Genomic DNA, 15,831 nt, shown 5'->3' on the forward strand with positions numbered 1-15,831 from the left:
TTATTTACTTATTTTCTCTTTTTTGTCAAATATTTTTCTTTATGGAATTAGCATTTTTTTGTATTTTGGCAAAATATATTATTAAACTTAGTGAAAGTTTTCTCTTTTTTTTTATTTTTTAACACAACTTTAGCATCTATTGATTTCCACGAAAAATTAGTTTGAAATTTAATTTTTTATTAAAATAGTAAGAGGGTGAAAGACTTTTGCCGATGAGTTTATTTTTTTCCTATGTTTTTTTAGGTTAAAATAAATGTAAATAAAGTTTATACTTCACAAGTTTAAACTGTTTTATGCCTTATAACTTATTAAACTCTTTACCATATACATATACTTCAATATCAATTAAACTTTTAGTTACATAATCGAGGGCGTGATTTATAAATTCATTGTTGCCAACCATGGACATATTCGGTGCCGGGATAACTAACTGGAATTTAAATTTCCCGCTGGGGATTCAGGTGGTAGCTCTGCTGTAAAAAATGTCAAGTTACCACATTTATTTATTTATTTTCCTGACACTTTAGTTTTGTATTAACGAGTTTTTGGTTTAAATAAATAGTGTTGTGATACTTTAAGCTTAAATTTTTTTACTAACAGTCATAAAAAACTCATCGCAACTTTATTAGAATAGTTTGAACGGGAAAGCGGTAGTAATGGCCCTTTATGTCCCTTAAGTGCTGTTAAGGAGCTGAGTTTTGTTGATGTAAATAATAAGTAAACTTAGTAAAAACAAATAAATATAAAACAACGAATGACAAAAAAATTCTAATAATTAACTTAAAATTAAAATAAAAAAAACAAAAAATAATACTACCAACCTTTACCTTCTTCTTGGCAGTCTTTTTGTTGAATTTAGTCTTCTTGTATCTCTTTTCTTTTGGCAGTTTCTTTTTAGGTGGCGGCGGAGATGACAGTTCTTCGCCGGCGGAAGGAGACGTACCTTCACCCGGTCTGATACCGTCAGCGAATTGAACGGTTTTAAGTTTTCTTTCGCCGGTATTTTTTTCTTCGTGTTTCCTGAAGAATAAAAAATAGCATATATTCATTTATACAGAGTCGTGAATGTTTTGTCGTCGAGAGTTCATGAACAGTGCTTTCCATAAAATCAATAAAATGAAAAATATATACGAAATAATATACATGTACTGATTTCTTTCGAAAATCGACAATTATGAAACTATGATCCCTTCCCGGACACAAACGGTACATTGTGAGACAGGAAATTGTAGAGAGAAACAAGCCCTATAACATAGGAGACAACATTTTAATGAACAGTGCTTTCCATAAAATCAATAAAATGAGAAATATACGAAATAATATACATGTACTGATTTCTTTCGAAAATATGAAACTATGAACCCTTCCCGGACACAAACGGTACATTGTGAGACAGGAAATTGTAGAGAGAGACACAAGGCCTATAACATAGGATACAACATTTTAATGAACAGTGTTTTCCATAAAATCAATAAAATGAAAAATTTACGAAATAATATACATGTACTGTGATTTCTTTCGAAAATATGAAACTATGAACCCTTCCCGGACACAAACGGTACATTGTAAGACAGGAAATTGTAGAGAGAGACAGAAGGCCTATAACATAGGATACAACATTTTAATGAACAGTGCTTTCCATAAAATCAATAAAATGAAAAATTTACGAAATAATATACATGTACTGATTTCTTTCGAAAATCGACAACTATGAAACTATGATCCCGTCCCCGACACAAACGGTACATTGTGAGACAGGAAATTTTAGAGAGAAACAAGCCCTATAATATAGGATACAACATTTTAATGAACAGTGCTTTCCATAAAATCAATAAAATGAAAAATATACGAAATAACATACATGTACTGATTTCTTTCGAAAATCGACAACTATGAACCCTTCCCAGACACAAACGGTACATTGTGAGACAGGAAATTTTAGAGAGAAACAAGCCCTATAACATAGGATACAACATTTTAATGAACAGTGCTGTCCATAAAATCAATAAAATAGACAACACAGTTTTTTTTTATTGTATAAAAATCAAAAAATTAAGTATACCACCATAGTTGCGCGACTTTTGCGACATTTGAAAAGTTATTTAGAAAAATTTTGGTTTGACATTCAATTTAGGTTTCACGTTTTTTATGTGAAACCACATGTTCCAAATGTATAATTTCATTTTTTTTGTCAATTTTTTGGATATTTTGACTATTAGAACCTCGAATATTATAGAGATACAAAAAAGTTCAAATTATGGCATAAAATTCGAATACTTATGAAATATTGTTAAATCGATTTTTGTCCTGCGTTTATTTGAAAATGTATGTTAAAATATTTTTCATTAGTGTCACTTTTTTCTCTTTATAATGTTGCGGACCCGTGTGGACTCGGCATAACCTAACTAATATGTCCCGCCCCCATATGAACTTAATATCGCATTAAAGAATAATCGAGTCCTACTGGAATGGAGAAGTACATACGAGAACATTCTAAACCTTCTCTATGCACCTAATGATCTAACGTCTAACGGATTATTCGAGAACTGTTTAGCTGTGGGTATATAAGTCGACGGCGACGCTTGAGGCCTGAGGACAGAAACAAATAGACGAGTACAGTTGCCGCGCTAAATTCAAAATAAATTCTTTCTAGTTAAATAGTTATAAATAATTTGTAAATAGTTCTTTAAGTCTTTTATCTTTATTGTTTTTGTTACTCAGTGTAGAATAAATTGTGTTTAAATAAATTGTGACTTTTTATCCACATACGAAACCGACGAAAAACGTAACAATAAGATAATGCTGTTAAATGCCAAATCCAACGTTTTGCTTAAGAGATACCATTATTTGTTTTAAATACAGATCTGGGTTTTTATTTCATTTTTTAAAACCTTATGACCTAACTTTACATTAAGATTATTATAGTAAGATACAGTTACAACTATTAATTAGTAACTATTCGTTACTAACTAATAGTTACAATAATCTTATTGTAATTCAAGTACTGGCACAATGTTTTTCCAGATTTGTATACTTCGCATAAAACCAATTCAAACCAAAAAATAGAATACAATAAAAATACAAACCTATAAAAAAAATCAAATAAAGGGGTTTTAAAATGGATGACATAATATAGCGTCTATCTTTATTGTATGAACATAAAAATAAAAGGTATATCTGACTCATTCTTTAGTCTTTTTGTTTAAAGGTTGAATTAGCTATTAAATTTTAAGGCTAGATAAAACAATAATAAATATAAAATGACATACCTAGATCGACTTTTCAGTAAAATACTCTTTCCAGCTTCTTTCAGAACGGTATGTCCCACTAATAATGGAGGCCACTGGATTGGTTTCTCTCCCAAAATGTCGGTGTCACCGTCGGCTTCTTCTTGTTCCAGCTCCAGCGCTTTCTGATATAAAATTAATGCAACAATGTAAACAATAATATCCAATTTATTTTTTTATTTAATTAAAATTTATTATCATTAATTAAAATGACAGAAAACTGCAACTGTCATATATTCTCTCATTTAACCGATTAAAAATATTAAACAAACTTCACTGCTATACCCCAAAACACTTCCAGTAGATACGCTGGACACATTGGACAGCAGATGATTTAAACAATTCAAAGAAAAGATTTCGATATACTATCAACTACAAGACTTTATACCTCTCTTGTAAGACCGCATCTTGAATATGAGTCAAACATCTGGTCTCCCAATTGTTACACTCACAGTAACAAGATTGAGAAGGTTCAAAAACGGTTCCTTCATTATATTTACATTAACAGAAACAACATGTATCCAGCAATGATCTCTTACAGATCAATGTTGATGCCTCTAGGAGAAGGACACAGGCTGTCATCTTTATATATATCATTCTTAATGATTTGAAATATGCTAACTATGGTCTGATTAATAGCATCAAATTTAGGGTACCAAAGATTAGGTTGAGAGTAAGTTAGTTTAATATTTTTTACATTGATGGTGGAAGCCCCTAGCCATTCACGTTTATGCTCACCATTTGTAACGATATGTTGTCTGGGAACACAATTCCCGATATGTTTAACATTAAGTTTGGCAAACTTAGGCGCATCTTATTGTTGCATGTTGCATCAGGAGACAAATCTGTTTTTTTTATTGCACATTTTATAAATTAAATGTTATGTTTGTAGTACATGTTAATTTTTCTAGTTTTAAGTAATTGTAATTGTATTTGTTTTCTTTAGGCCTTTGCATGTAGCTACCTCAATAGGTTTTTTTAGGAGCAAATAAATAAATAAAATAAAATAAAATAAACCATGTTAGTTGGCGATATCGATAAACGTACCTTAATCATATTTTCAGTTCTGATTTTCATCTTGTCCATCTTAATTTTTTCCTTCTCTTTTCGTCGTTTGTCTTTCTCCATTCTTCTATTTTCTTTTTCTTGGCGTCGTTTTTCTCGTTCTGCCCTTCTTTCAGCCACTTTTTGTAACATGGCTGATTCAGCGGATGGCTTATCCGCTGAGGTGCTTGGCCGTTGCATATCCACGATAATCTGACTGGGTTCCAATTTAACCTAACGGAAAATAATCATTCTTTGATCCCGAGTGATACGTAATGTATCGTTATCGACAAATATTTGTCTTTCAATTTATGTATGTTTCTTTAGAATTTAATTACTTATATGCAACAACATTTTTTAGTTAGAGAAATTTAAAATATTTACCTCGGTGTGTTGCACCGGCGGAGGTGGTGGAACTGTTTTTATTGGAACTAGTTCCCTGGGAACTATTTGCAACACGTTACCCACTTGCACTACTTGCGGCTTGATGTCAATATTTGCAGGAGTATTTTTTTGCTGCAAAACAATATTAATATAAAAGAATTAAATATTGTAAGTAAAATATAGAAACGATTGGCTTTAGTGTATTTTTAACAATATTTTGTTCCATTCTCATGGGGAGATTCCTCACGTAAAAATAAGATTTATTTTTCATATCAACATAGGACTGATTTCGCTTTGTTTCGGAGCTACAGGGTGTTAAAGTTTTAATGATTTTTCTATTTATTATAATTTTCTTCCAAGTACTTTAACCGATTCAAATGAAATTTTGAGGGTTAAAGTTACTATAAATGCTCTTATAAATGCTACATATTTTAATGCTAAAAAAGTGTCGATAAATTCATCAGGAACGTGCATATGGGTTATCACAGGAATATTACTGACGTTTTTCTTTTGTTATCAAAATTGTGTAGGCCGTAGGCCCATTAAAAGTTATCTCTTGATATTTTGGTGAATTCGGCCTCCTTGATGAGATAAACGCCATTTTATTAATAACAATAATTATTAATAAAATTAAAATAAAAATTAAATTAATAAATTATATATTTTACCATGACCAACATGACAGACAGGCCAGAGACATCGATTTGTGACGTCACCGCACTAGTCCGGCTTTTGTATTGTGCCATATGGTACTGCATATAGGTTTTGCATAAATAATAGTATTTATTGATAGTTTTGCCAGATATAAATATGAAAAATATTATACAGAAAGGTATTAAAAAATAACATTAACTTTTTATCGCGTTCAAGTAATTGAATAGCATTAAAATTTAGATCTAAAGCACAAATATTAATATGAAATAAACTATAGCATAAGATGAACAAAATAAAATCTAGATAATAAAAAGCGTGTCCTAAAATTGCGTTAGCGAGTATTTAGCAACTAGTAATAATATACCTGTGATAAAAAGTTTCCAAATATTAAAAATTTTTAAAACTATACGTTTGTCGACAAGTTAAGAAAATGTATTGTATAAAATGTCTATACCTATGTGGCGGATTCATCTATCCAAAAAAATCCTTATGGATTGTATATGATAACGGCAGAATACATTTTAAAGTTTAATTAAAAATAATTGTAAAAATTTGCCTAACATATTTAAAAAATGTGGATATCAGATAGAATTAACTATTAACATTAAGTAATTTGTAGTTCGATGTTCATCAAGTATCTCCATAAATCGTAAATAAAAAAATAAAGATATCATTTTTTTTATATAAAATACTGAAATAAAGTACAAATTCATTTAATTTCTTTAAAATATATTGCCATTTCATAATACTTTTATAATATTTATTTCATCCTGAATTTCCAAATCTTGTTTTCTTTCATCGGGACGTTTTCTCTTTATGGGAACATGCACAGAGGGTCCATAAGAGGGTTGATTTGGAAAAATTGTAGGCACAGCATGTTCTGTAGGTTTTGGGCGTCACCTAGTTACAGTTAATATTGTTGGGAAAGAGAATGTAGACAGATCCTGAGGACTTATTATAATTGCTGCTACAAGGCACAGGCACAGAACAATGTCGCGGAATTTTTTATTTCACAAAGTAAAAATAAAGAAACGAAAACTGTTTTACATAAAACTACACGTCACTTACGTTGGTTTAACACTATACACTAACACTAACGCTATTAATTATGTTTTTATATAAATTCCCCAACTTTTTCCTAGTCCGGACACACAGCCGGCATCGCCGGTGTTACTATAATTTTTACCGAAAGTATATTTTTTTTCGCGGGTACGATGTTATGAATCGGATCTAGATAGTTCACTATTCACTCAAAATTATTTAGTATAATTTTATTAGCATAGAAACGCGTAAAAAACACAGATTTGATGCGAAACTATTGAAAACAATTGGTTCGTTTACGACTACTAATTCTGGTCCACTTCGGTAGAACTGTCAAAACAGTCAGGCCTTGAATATGACGTTAGCCACGATTTTACTTAATTTATTATTAAATATATTATTACTATTACTTATTATTACTATTAATCCAACCTACAGCAATTTCAAATAAAAAAATAATGGTATTTAAGATAATTACAAAAAACCTAATTTTAAAAAGTTTTAACATCCTGTAGCTCTAAAACTATGCATTTACATACCTATGTTTTTTTCATATTTTGTGATGAGGAATCAGTGAGTACTTATTTAAAACTTTCGCAAGTTAATGATATTAATTTTTTAAGGCTGCTATTAGACTTGGATGAAGGCAAGTTAATGAGACACTAAAAGTTACTTGGAAGAAAATTATAATAAATCGAAAGTTCATTAAGACTTTGACACCCTGTAGCTACGAAACAAAGCGGAATCAGACCTAGGTTGATATAAAAATAAATCTTATTTTTACGTGAGGAATCTCCCTGCGAGAGATGGCACATGTTTTTTGAAACACCCTGTATAAAGTGAAAATAAAATTCTAAGAATATAATAACAATACGTTTAGTTTAGTAAGTTTATATAGGAGGCTCACTAGATCTGAATATTCTAAAATAAGGCCCTCTTTTATAGTTACAGTTTTGGGACTCTCTGTTTCTCCGCAATTTTACAACTAACTTAACTTTTAATACTTTTTTTATACACGTTTAAACCATTTTATATCGAGGAGTATTACCCATCTACAAACATTCGTATTCATATAAAAAAAAACATATACATCAGTATGTAATAATCTCGACTACTATCAGGACGTCATCATTTTTTATGAGGCCTTTATTTTCAGCTAGGCGAAGGTTTACGTCATCAGTAGCATATCAACTTGTAAGTTTCAGGATTAAGTCCACTATGTTTAAACGTTTAATAAATATTTTCTTTGTTTTATTATGACATTTCTATTTCTTAATGTTTAGCAATCACCCCTCGAAGAAAAATCATGGGCGCGCTACTTATTATATTTACTACAAAGAAAGTACTTACCTCATACATAGGCGGTACAGGAGGCATAGTAGGCATACACTGGATATTTACATTCTGAGAATAATCCGGCACAGGTATATTAGTAAGATCCTCGCTTGGCACTATCTGCAACACATTGCCCACCTGCTTGAAACAAGACTGACCCATATTTCTACTAGCTTGCTGACCCATCATCACCGGAGCAACTTGATCCTTAACGCCGTAAGGATCGTTGTTAAGCTGATAATTACCATATTGTTGCTGTTGCTGATGATGTTGATTATGCTGAACATTACCATAATCGTATCCCGTAGAAGTAATAGTAGTAATAGGTTTGGGCGACGATTCGTTGACATTGTTATACCCCAGAACCTGATTGATCCTGTCATCTAAAGAAATCCTTTTCGGGGAATCATAATCCCTGTCCATAAGTTTATTCTGCAGGTGGGCGGACATGTTGTAATCCTCGCTGGTGGTGCTTTGAGGTAGCTGGTCGTCGCTGATGGTCGAATCGGCAACGCTGCGCTTCAAGTCGCCGAATGATGAAGAGACTTCGTGAACGGGGGAGGTTTTAGACCTTCTAGGACTACGTCTTCTTTGAGGCGTGTCCTCGTGACGCGGTGGGGTTCTTTCTCTTCTGTTAGATTTAGGGGTGCTGCTTCTCTTGGCGTTACCGTGTCTTCTCGGAGATGATCGCCTGTCTCTCGGAGAAATGCTTCTCCTATGCCTAGAAAAGGAGGGTTGATATACTACCGTGTGATCGAAAAAAACGGCGTCAAAGACGGCTGGACAATCCATAATAATTTTGTCGAGGTCAAACTCTAGACTTCATTTAATAAAAATTGACGTAAAACTTGTCAAAAATTAACACTAATTATAGAAAGATTAAAAAAGAATAGAATGTTTCCAGACACACAAATCTATTCCTAAAAAAATATTTTTTCTCGAATTTTAATCTACACCATTTTAAAATAATGTTTACGGCCGTATAGTCCTGGCATCTTAGGCCGTAAAACCAATCAAGAATAAAAAAGAAGACAAGAAGACAAAACAAAGAAGAAGAAATTATTTTTTCTCAGTATAAAAATTACAACCTTCTGAAGGCCAACTGGCAGTAAGCGCCATACAAAATAATGAAGCGTGCAGGCTAAATAAATGACGTCTAGGGCTTGACCTCGCCAAAATTATCACCGATTTGCATCCACCAGCCGTCTTTGCCGCAGTTTTTTTTCGATCGTATGGTATATTTTTGGAGGGAACTGGTTTTGTAAATTAGGCCGAATTAACTTTGTAAAAAGTACAAAAAATATTGCAAAGTAGTATTTTAACAAAATTTTGGTAACAAGGTTGAACTTTACAAGAAAAAAGTTTAACAACTGCTTAGACACTGACTTGTAGAACAATCAGAGTGCTGTGAAATCTAAAAAAACGTTCACATTTAAGCTGTTTTACTATATTATTTTCTAATTTCCTTCTTAAACTCTTTGGAAGTCTCTATCATACTATATGAAAGTGAGCCAAAATGCCCCATCATACTGGGCCATAAAACCTTTTAATACTCTAGTATTTGTGAAGAAAAAATTGGTTAATGAAAACCAATTTTAGACAAAGCATTTTTTTGACAAAAGAATTGTACCCTAGTTTAAATTTTCGATGTACTTAAACAGCCATTAAACGGTAGCCTACTAAAATGCCGTTAATAGACATTGTGACGTCGTTCATGTCGGCGGAAAGTAATGCCTAGCTATAAGCATTTTGCAAGAGCACCTGTGGCTCCGTGGCTGAGGCTATCGCTTCGTGAGCGAATAGTCCGTGGTTCAAAGCTCACGCCGACCAAGACTTTTTTATATATTTTTTTGCTTATAGCGTGATGTTATTGCATTGGTTTCACTCTTTTTGGTTGGATTGGTTTAGTTATTTGGCGGGTTGGTTAGCGTGGTTATTTGGAGGGTGTTAATTAATTGGTTAGTTGGTTATTTGGTGGGGTTGGTTGGTTTTTACTAATTTAAATTTCTTTCTTATATTTTTTTATCAGTGTCGAGGTTAGTTGCGTTGGTTAAGTTGGTTATTTGGTGGGGTGGCTAGCGTTGGTTAGTCCTTATTAAATTCCTATATTTCATAAAGCCGTCAAGTGCGTCACATCAACGACGTCATACCTATTAACGGCATTTTAGTAAGCTACCGTTTAACGGCAGTTTAAGTACAGCCTTAAATTTTATCATGTATTTGTACAGTATCATGTTGTAAATTGCAAAACACATTCGAATCCATTGTCTAAGCATTATTGAACAAATGCCGTTCTAAAATGATTGCAACTAAAGAAAGGTCGGTGATCTATGAGACTTTTATTCTAACGCTATAAAATAATATGTCCAATTATTTCGCGCGGCATTTACTTTTGTTGCGACCATTCTAGCAAAGTATTACCATAAATAGACGATGTCATATATGTCAAAACGAGGAAAAGTAACGCGAGAAGAACTATAGTGAATGTAAAATACTTAATAAAAATATACAGTGACACCGATAAAAGTCTGCATTATATGGAACTTTGACTTTGAAAACAACTAAAAAAAATATATAAATAAATAAATATATTAATTAAAAAAGAAACAACTTTTTCAACTAAAGTTTTCAAAAATTCGACTAGAAAACCTATTTTAAGTCATTTATTTTTTCAAACGTCAAATTTGACAGATATCCTAGAGGAACAGATCAACTTCTATTGTCATTTATAATCCCGTTAATGATGAGCGGGACTGTCTTGCACAAAAAGACCCAGATCAAGTCTAACGTTTGATCTGCAAGACCAACCAAGACTCGGCACACTTCGCGGACCAGTGTAAGACTCTTGCGGTCTTGCATTTCTTTTCGCGTTTATGTGATATACAAAATTAATTATTTGTTCACAATTATTGTTTCAATTTATTGCAAATAGTGTTTTCTCGACTATTGCAAAATATTTTAAAAAAAGAAATGCTGATCCTATACCGGGTGTGTCTCAAAAGTGACTCACCCCCTATAACTTTTTTATTTTTTCAGATAAAAAAACGAGATTTGGTGTGTTAGTATATGACATAAATTAGGATTGATTGACGTATTAAATTATTTTCGGTTCCACCGGAAATAACAACTTTTGATTTTTAAATGGCACCCTCGGTATTTTTTTACTTTATTCGATAGAAAATGAAATTCTGAATAGAATGATATATCATATGTCAACTTTTGACATTTTTGCTTAAAACATAATTGAATTTTAAATTTCAATCTAGAGTGCCATGGCTGTGTTAAAAACACTAATTTTTAATCAAGGAGCCTTGGAAAAATATATTTGAACGTCTAATGTTTTTACCTGTCTTGTCCTGGCCGGTTAAAAGATGCCCAAACCGTATTTTTAATCATATCTCAATTTTTTTCAAATGGAACGAGCGTGGCTCATAAACATATTTGGAAAAAGCGTTTTTTTACGAATAATTTGATACCACACACTTGGTATTTAGAGTCAAATTGTCGTTATCAACCGTATGTTAAAATTTCAAATACACCATATGCAAAAATGTCAAAAGTTGACATATGATATGTCATTCTTTCAAAGTGTCACTTTCTATTGAATAAAGTAAAAAAATACGGAGAGTGTCATTTAAAAATCAAAAGTTGTAGTCATTTCCGGTAAAACAGGAAGTGACCGAAAACAATTGAATACATCAATCAATCCTAATTTATGTCATATATTAATATATCAAATCTCGATTTTTCATCCGAAAAAATAAAAAAGTTATAGGGATGAGCCACTTTTGAGACACACCAGGTATAATTAATTGAAAAATAAAAATTTTCGTCACACAAATATTCTAATAATTTCTTTTTTTTAAAGTTTTATTTGCATTAAATTGCTAAAAATATTACTTATCTAAATATGTTTTATAAAGAAAGTGCCTCTATAGAGTCAAGCAAGACCAAGCAGCAAGACCAAGAAAAAGACTACTTATTATCTGCAACACCAAGACCAAAAGAATTTTGGTCTTTGTCTTGCATTTGCTCGTCACTAAATCCAATTCATTTTTTTCAAAAACTATCGCTATCATATATATAAATGGGAATATAATGCAAACTTTATCTGCGACACTGTATGAATATTTACCCATCTCTCCTGGCAGGCGAAGGACTTCTACGCCTCTTCGGCGACACGCTCGGCCTCTTCCTCGGCGACACACTACGTCTCATCGGCGTTCGCCTCCTAGGCGGCGACCTCCTCTTAGGCGACTCCCTCCTTCTTGGCGACCGCTTCCTAGGCGGAGGAGACCTCCTCCTACCCGGGGATTCTCTCCGGTTCTTTCCCGGACTGCTCCTCCTCCTACCCGGACTGGACTCACGCCTGGACCTAACCGGCGTCGACTTCCGGTCGTCCTTGAACCCCGGAGTACTCCAGTGCTCCCTTTGCTGTCTGTCGAATTCAAGTTCCGAACGCTTCCGTTTTTCCTCGATCTGGACCTCTCGTTTGTTGTCCTCGATCAGAGCTTCCAGTTTCTTGCGCTTCTGTTCCTCGAAGGTAGAGTTATCGTTGCTGTCCGAATCGTCGAAGTTCAGCGCAGAATTGTTCATCAGCTGTCGTTTGCTAGGAAGGGTCAGTCCAGTAAAAACAATCTTTTTACCGGGGGATTCTTCCTGAACCGGTACAAAAGCTTCCTTTTGAACTTCCGTATCAAAATTCTGCGCAGTAACAGTTACCGGAACTTCATTCACACTGACCAAGGTCTCTTTCGAAATTGGCGCTGAAATCTCGAAACTGGTCTTGGAAATGTCTATCCCGGAAGTAACAGGTGCGGTAAAACTAGTGACGGTCGTTGGTAAACTGATCGTGATGTTCTGAGTCACGTTAGCCGATAAGCTCAGGTTAATAAGAGGTTTATTCAAGTCTATGATTGTCTGTGGCTCAAGCTTGGGGGAGGGAACGGGTACAGGTCTGGAAGGTTCACTGGTAGGAGGTAAAGGAATCTGAATAGTCGGTATATCCGGGATAACAATGGTTTCGACGGGAACCTCCTCAATGTTCGTAACAACCTGTACGAAAGAGCTTGAATTTGAATTAGTACCCACCCCCTCCTCACTGGGCGTTATTTTAGTTAACGTAGTTTCCTCCACGATACTAACGGACGAATCCAAACTAGTTTCAAGATCGTTTTTCTCTGAACCAGTCACAGCTTTCATAAACTCCTCATACTCGTCCTCTAATTTCACTGAAGAATTCAAATTCGAATCTTCCAGACTCAATATGTCGGGGGTATCTGTTTTGATCACAGGAGAATCGACGTTTGAATCGGAAGTTTTCGAGTCCCATCTTCGTCTTTTAGTTACAACAGGCAACGAGTCTTCCGGTTTTCGTTTTTGTTGTTCCACAACCTCCGAATTTGCCTCTTGTTGGTTTGATTTGTCAGCGCTTATATCAATATCGAACGAATCCGGATCAACTTTGATGTCTCTGCGGGTGAAATGTTGAATGTTTAGAGGTATTTCAAAGCTGAAAGCGTCAGCTCTGTTTGAGGTACGCGTATTTAAGTCCCTCGATTGGATTTCGACAGATTCGTCATCACTTTCCCAGGAAGTATTCGTTAACTTCAGACGTTTCTGTTGATCGAAACTCTCGTCTTCCTCACAGAACGGTTCTTTCTTAATATTCGTTACGTCGATAAGGTCTTCCCCAATTTCGATCGCGATAGGAGATAAGTCTTTGGAGCTCTTCCTGCTCTGAACTCTGTCAGAAATATGTCTCTTCCTTTTTGTTTTAATCTTTTCCCAATCGGGCACTTTCTTGACAGAGTCATCGACAGATTCGTATAATTGAACCGGAATTTCATGATTATTTTCATCCATCTCTTCCTCATCCTGTTTATTTTCAGATTTAGAATCTTCTAAGTCGGATTTTTCGGAAACTATAGCTTTTTCTGGCTGAACTTTTTCTTTACTATCGTGCTTTGAAACGCTCTTATTCTTCTCCTGGTTTCTCAAATACTCTTCATTTTTCTTCAGCAAATCTACCTTCACTTCGACGGGTTTAACGTCATCTTCCTTTTTTTCTTCGGCCATAAATATATCTTGTTTTTTCGGTATAATGTCGATGTCTTCCTTCTGCGAAGTGATCAGTTCCTCCAAGTTTATAAAAGCTACGTGTTTGTTTTTAGTTTTTTTAACTAAATCTTCGTTCGCCTTGTCGAATCTGTTGGTAAAGAACATGATGTCTTCCTCGTAGTTTTCTTTAGGCGAAGAAATCGATTCTTCTCCCGGGCTAAGTTCTTTCTTCTTCTTTTCGATGACTCGCTCTTCTTCTTTTTCTTCGCTTTAGTAGCGCGAACCTCGTCCTTATTCTCTTCATCTTCATCGGTTATTTCAAAATTCTTCCTCGATTTGTATTTCTTTTTTTCCTTGTTCTTCTTTTCTTTGCGTTCCGATTTGTTTTTAACCTCCTTTTTAGGTTTTTTCTTTCGTTTTTGGACTTTTCTTCATCAGACTCGGAAGATGAAGAGATATCTTCTTCTTCCTTTGATTTACGCTTCTTCTTATCCTTCTGGCGTTTAGCTTTTTAGTTTTCACTTTAATTTTAGCTGGTTTCTCTAGAGATGGGCTCCTTTCTTTCTTATGTCGCTTCTTTCTTGGTCTTCTTTTCGGGAACGACTAGTTCCTCATTTTCGGAAGGATAATCTTTAGAAGATTGTTTTAAGGAGGCTTCCAGCTGTTCTAGCTCCATTTTGGTCTTTATATACTCTTCTTCTAAGTCGTCACTTTTTTCTACAAAGTTTTCATCTAAATCAGCTAAGTTAATCTTCCAGTCGTTGTCGGGATCTAGATTTTCTGACTCGTCTTTGTTAGATTTATTGTCCAAACTACTTAAAGTTCTTTCGGGTGTAGTTGAAAGAGAATTTTCTAGATTGTTTCTTAAAGGAGGGGTGCACTGTTCATCTTCCAATTCCTCAGTATTGCTAACGTTCAAGTTTTCGTTATCGTCTTCCTCGTCCGAATAACTTTGCAAAAATGAAAGACCCACAGAGCTTTCCAGCAATTTTGCTTCTGAATAGTTGAATTTTCGCCAGTTTTTTGGGTACCACTTACGCACGGTGATCTTTTTGGTGCTGGGTTGAATTCTGAAAAAATATAAAGTGTCATAGAGAAGGTCTAGTTATACCTCACACATTTAACAAATAAAAATCATACACCCCACATATCATATTCACAATACTCCAAAACACTTTACGCATGTTTCCTAACCAAGTTAGGGCCATCAGCAGATGATTCTAACATGGTTTTGAAAAACTTAGTTTTTAGTTTTAATCCCCTGCTGATGATGCTAACATGGCCAAGCGAAGCAGGCGTCCAGTGTTTTGGTGTATTATGGTAAATTAGTGATTTATTTTGCTGTTGTAACACCAAAGGTTCCAACCCCTAACTATAATATTTTTTACTATTATTAATTATACAGGGTGTCCCGTCTTCCGTGACCGTAGAATCGTTACTACGTATTTTTTGATTCAATTCATATTTACAATTTTTGTTTATTTTAATTTACAAAGTTTGGATATGGCAGCTTCACATTTATGAGAGCAAAGACAATTAAACTTTTTCCATGGCTAACTAAGTGAAATTGTTTAAAAATGATAAGACTTGGCCACAGCTTAAGTAAAAACCAGCTCGGACAGTGTAGCGTGCCGCTTTGATCTTTTTACGCTCGGATTTGCGATTCGAAAGAGGGGGAACACTAGAGCGGCGAGCTCTCTCGCCAAAACCAATAGCCGCGTAAGCGCCAGTCAGCCCAGAGATGTATTCAAAAAAATTTTACACGTGACGTAAAAAATTATTCGACTGGTGCTAGAACATAATTTAGATACACGTTTTTAAATTGTTGACTTTAAATAAATATGCATTCTCAAAGAAAACATTTAAAAACAAATTAATTTATTTATTTCTAGAAATAACAGCAAAATGAAATATGTACATTGATTACTTATAGTTATTTACGAATGTTTCTAAATTAGGAGCTTTCGGTTTTTGTTTGCTACATTTAAGTTCTTATTAATATTCTTTAAGGTATAATAAATTCTAA

The 15,831-nt window shown here is 33.9% G+C and overlaps 1 protein-coding gene across 1 annotated transcript in view; it reads right to left on the reverse strand.

Moving 5' to 3' along the window:
- LOC115878190 (titin-like) overlaps positions 1-15,831 on the reverse strand; it is a 34,975-nt gene that overhangs the window by 9,050 nt on the left and 10,094 nt on the right. The window contains 9 exon segments of the mRNA XM_030894601.1: positions 822-1,020; positions 3,270-3,412; positions 4,335-4,565; positions 4,716-4,847; positions 7,761-8,466; positions 11,881-14,041; positions 14,044-14,229; positions 14,286-14,301; positions 14,380-14,875. Coding sequence (XP_030750461.1) covers positions 822-1,020; positions 3,270-3,412; positions 4,335-4,565; positions 4,716-4,847; positions 7,761-8,466; positions 11,881-14,041; positions 14,044-14,229; positions 14,286-14,301; positions 14,380-14,875 — 4,270 coding nt within the window.

This window comes from Sitophilus oryzae, unplaced genomic scaffold (genome assembly GCF_002938485.1).
Source record: "Sitophilus oryzae breed Bouriz unplaced genomic scaffold, Soryzae_2.0 scaffold_1502_pilon_pilon, whole genome shotgun sequence".
Taxonomy (NCBI): domain Eukaryota; kingdom Metazoa; phylum Arthropoda; class Insecta; order Coleoptera; family Curculionidae; genus Sitophilus; species Sitophilus oryzae.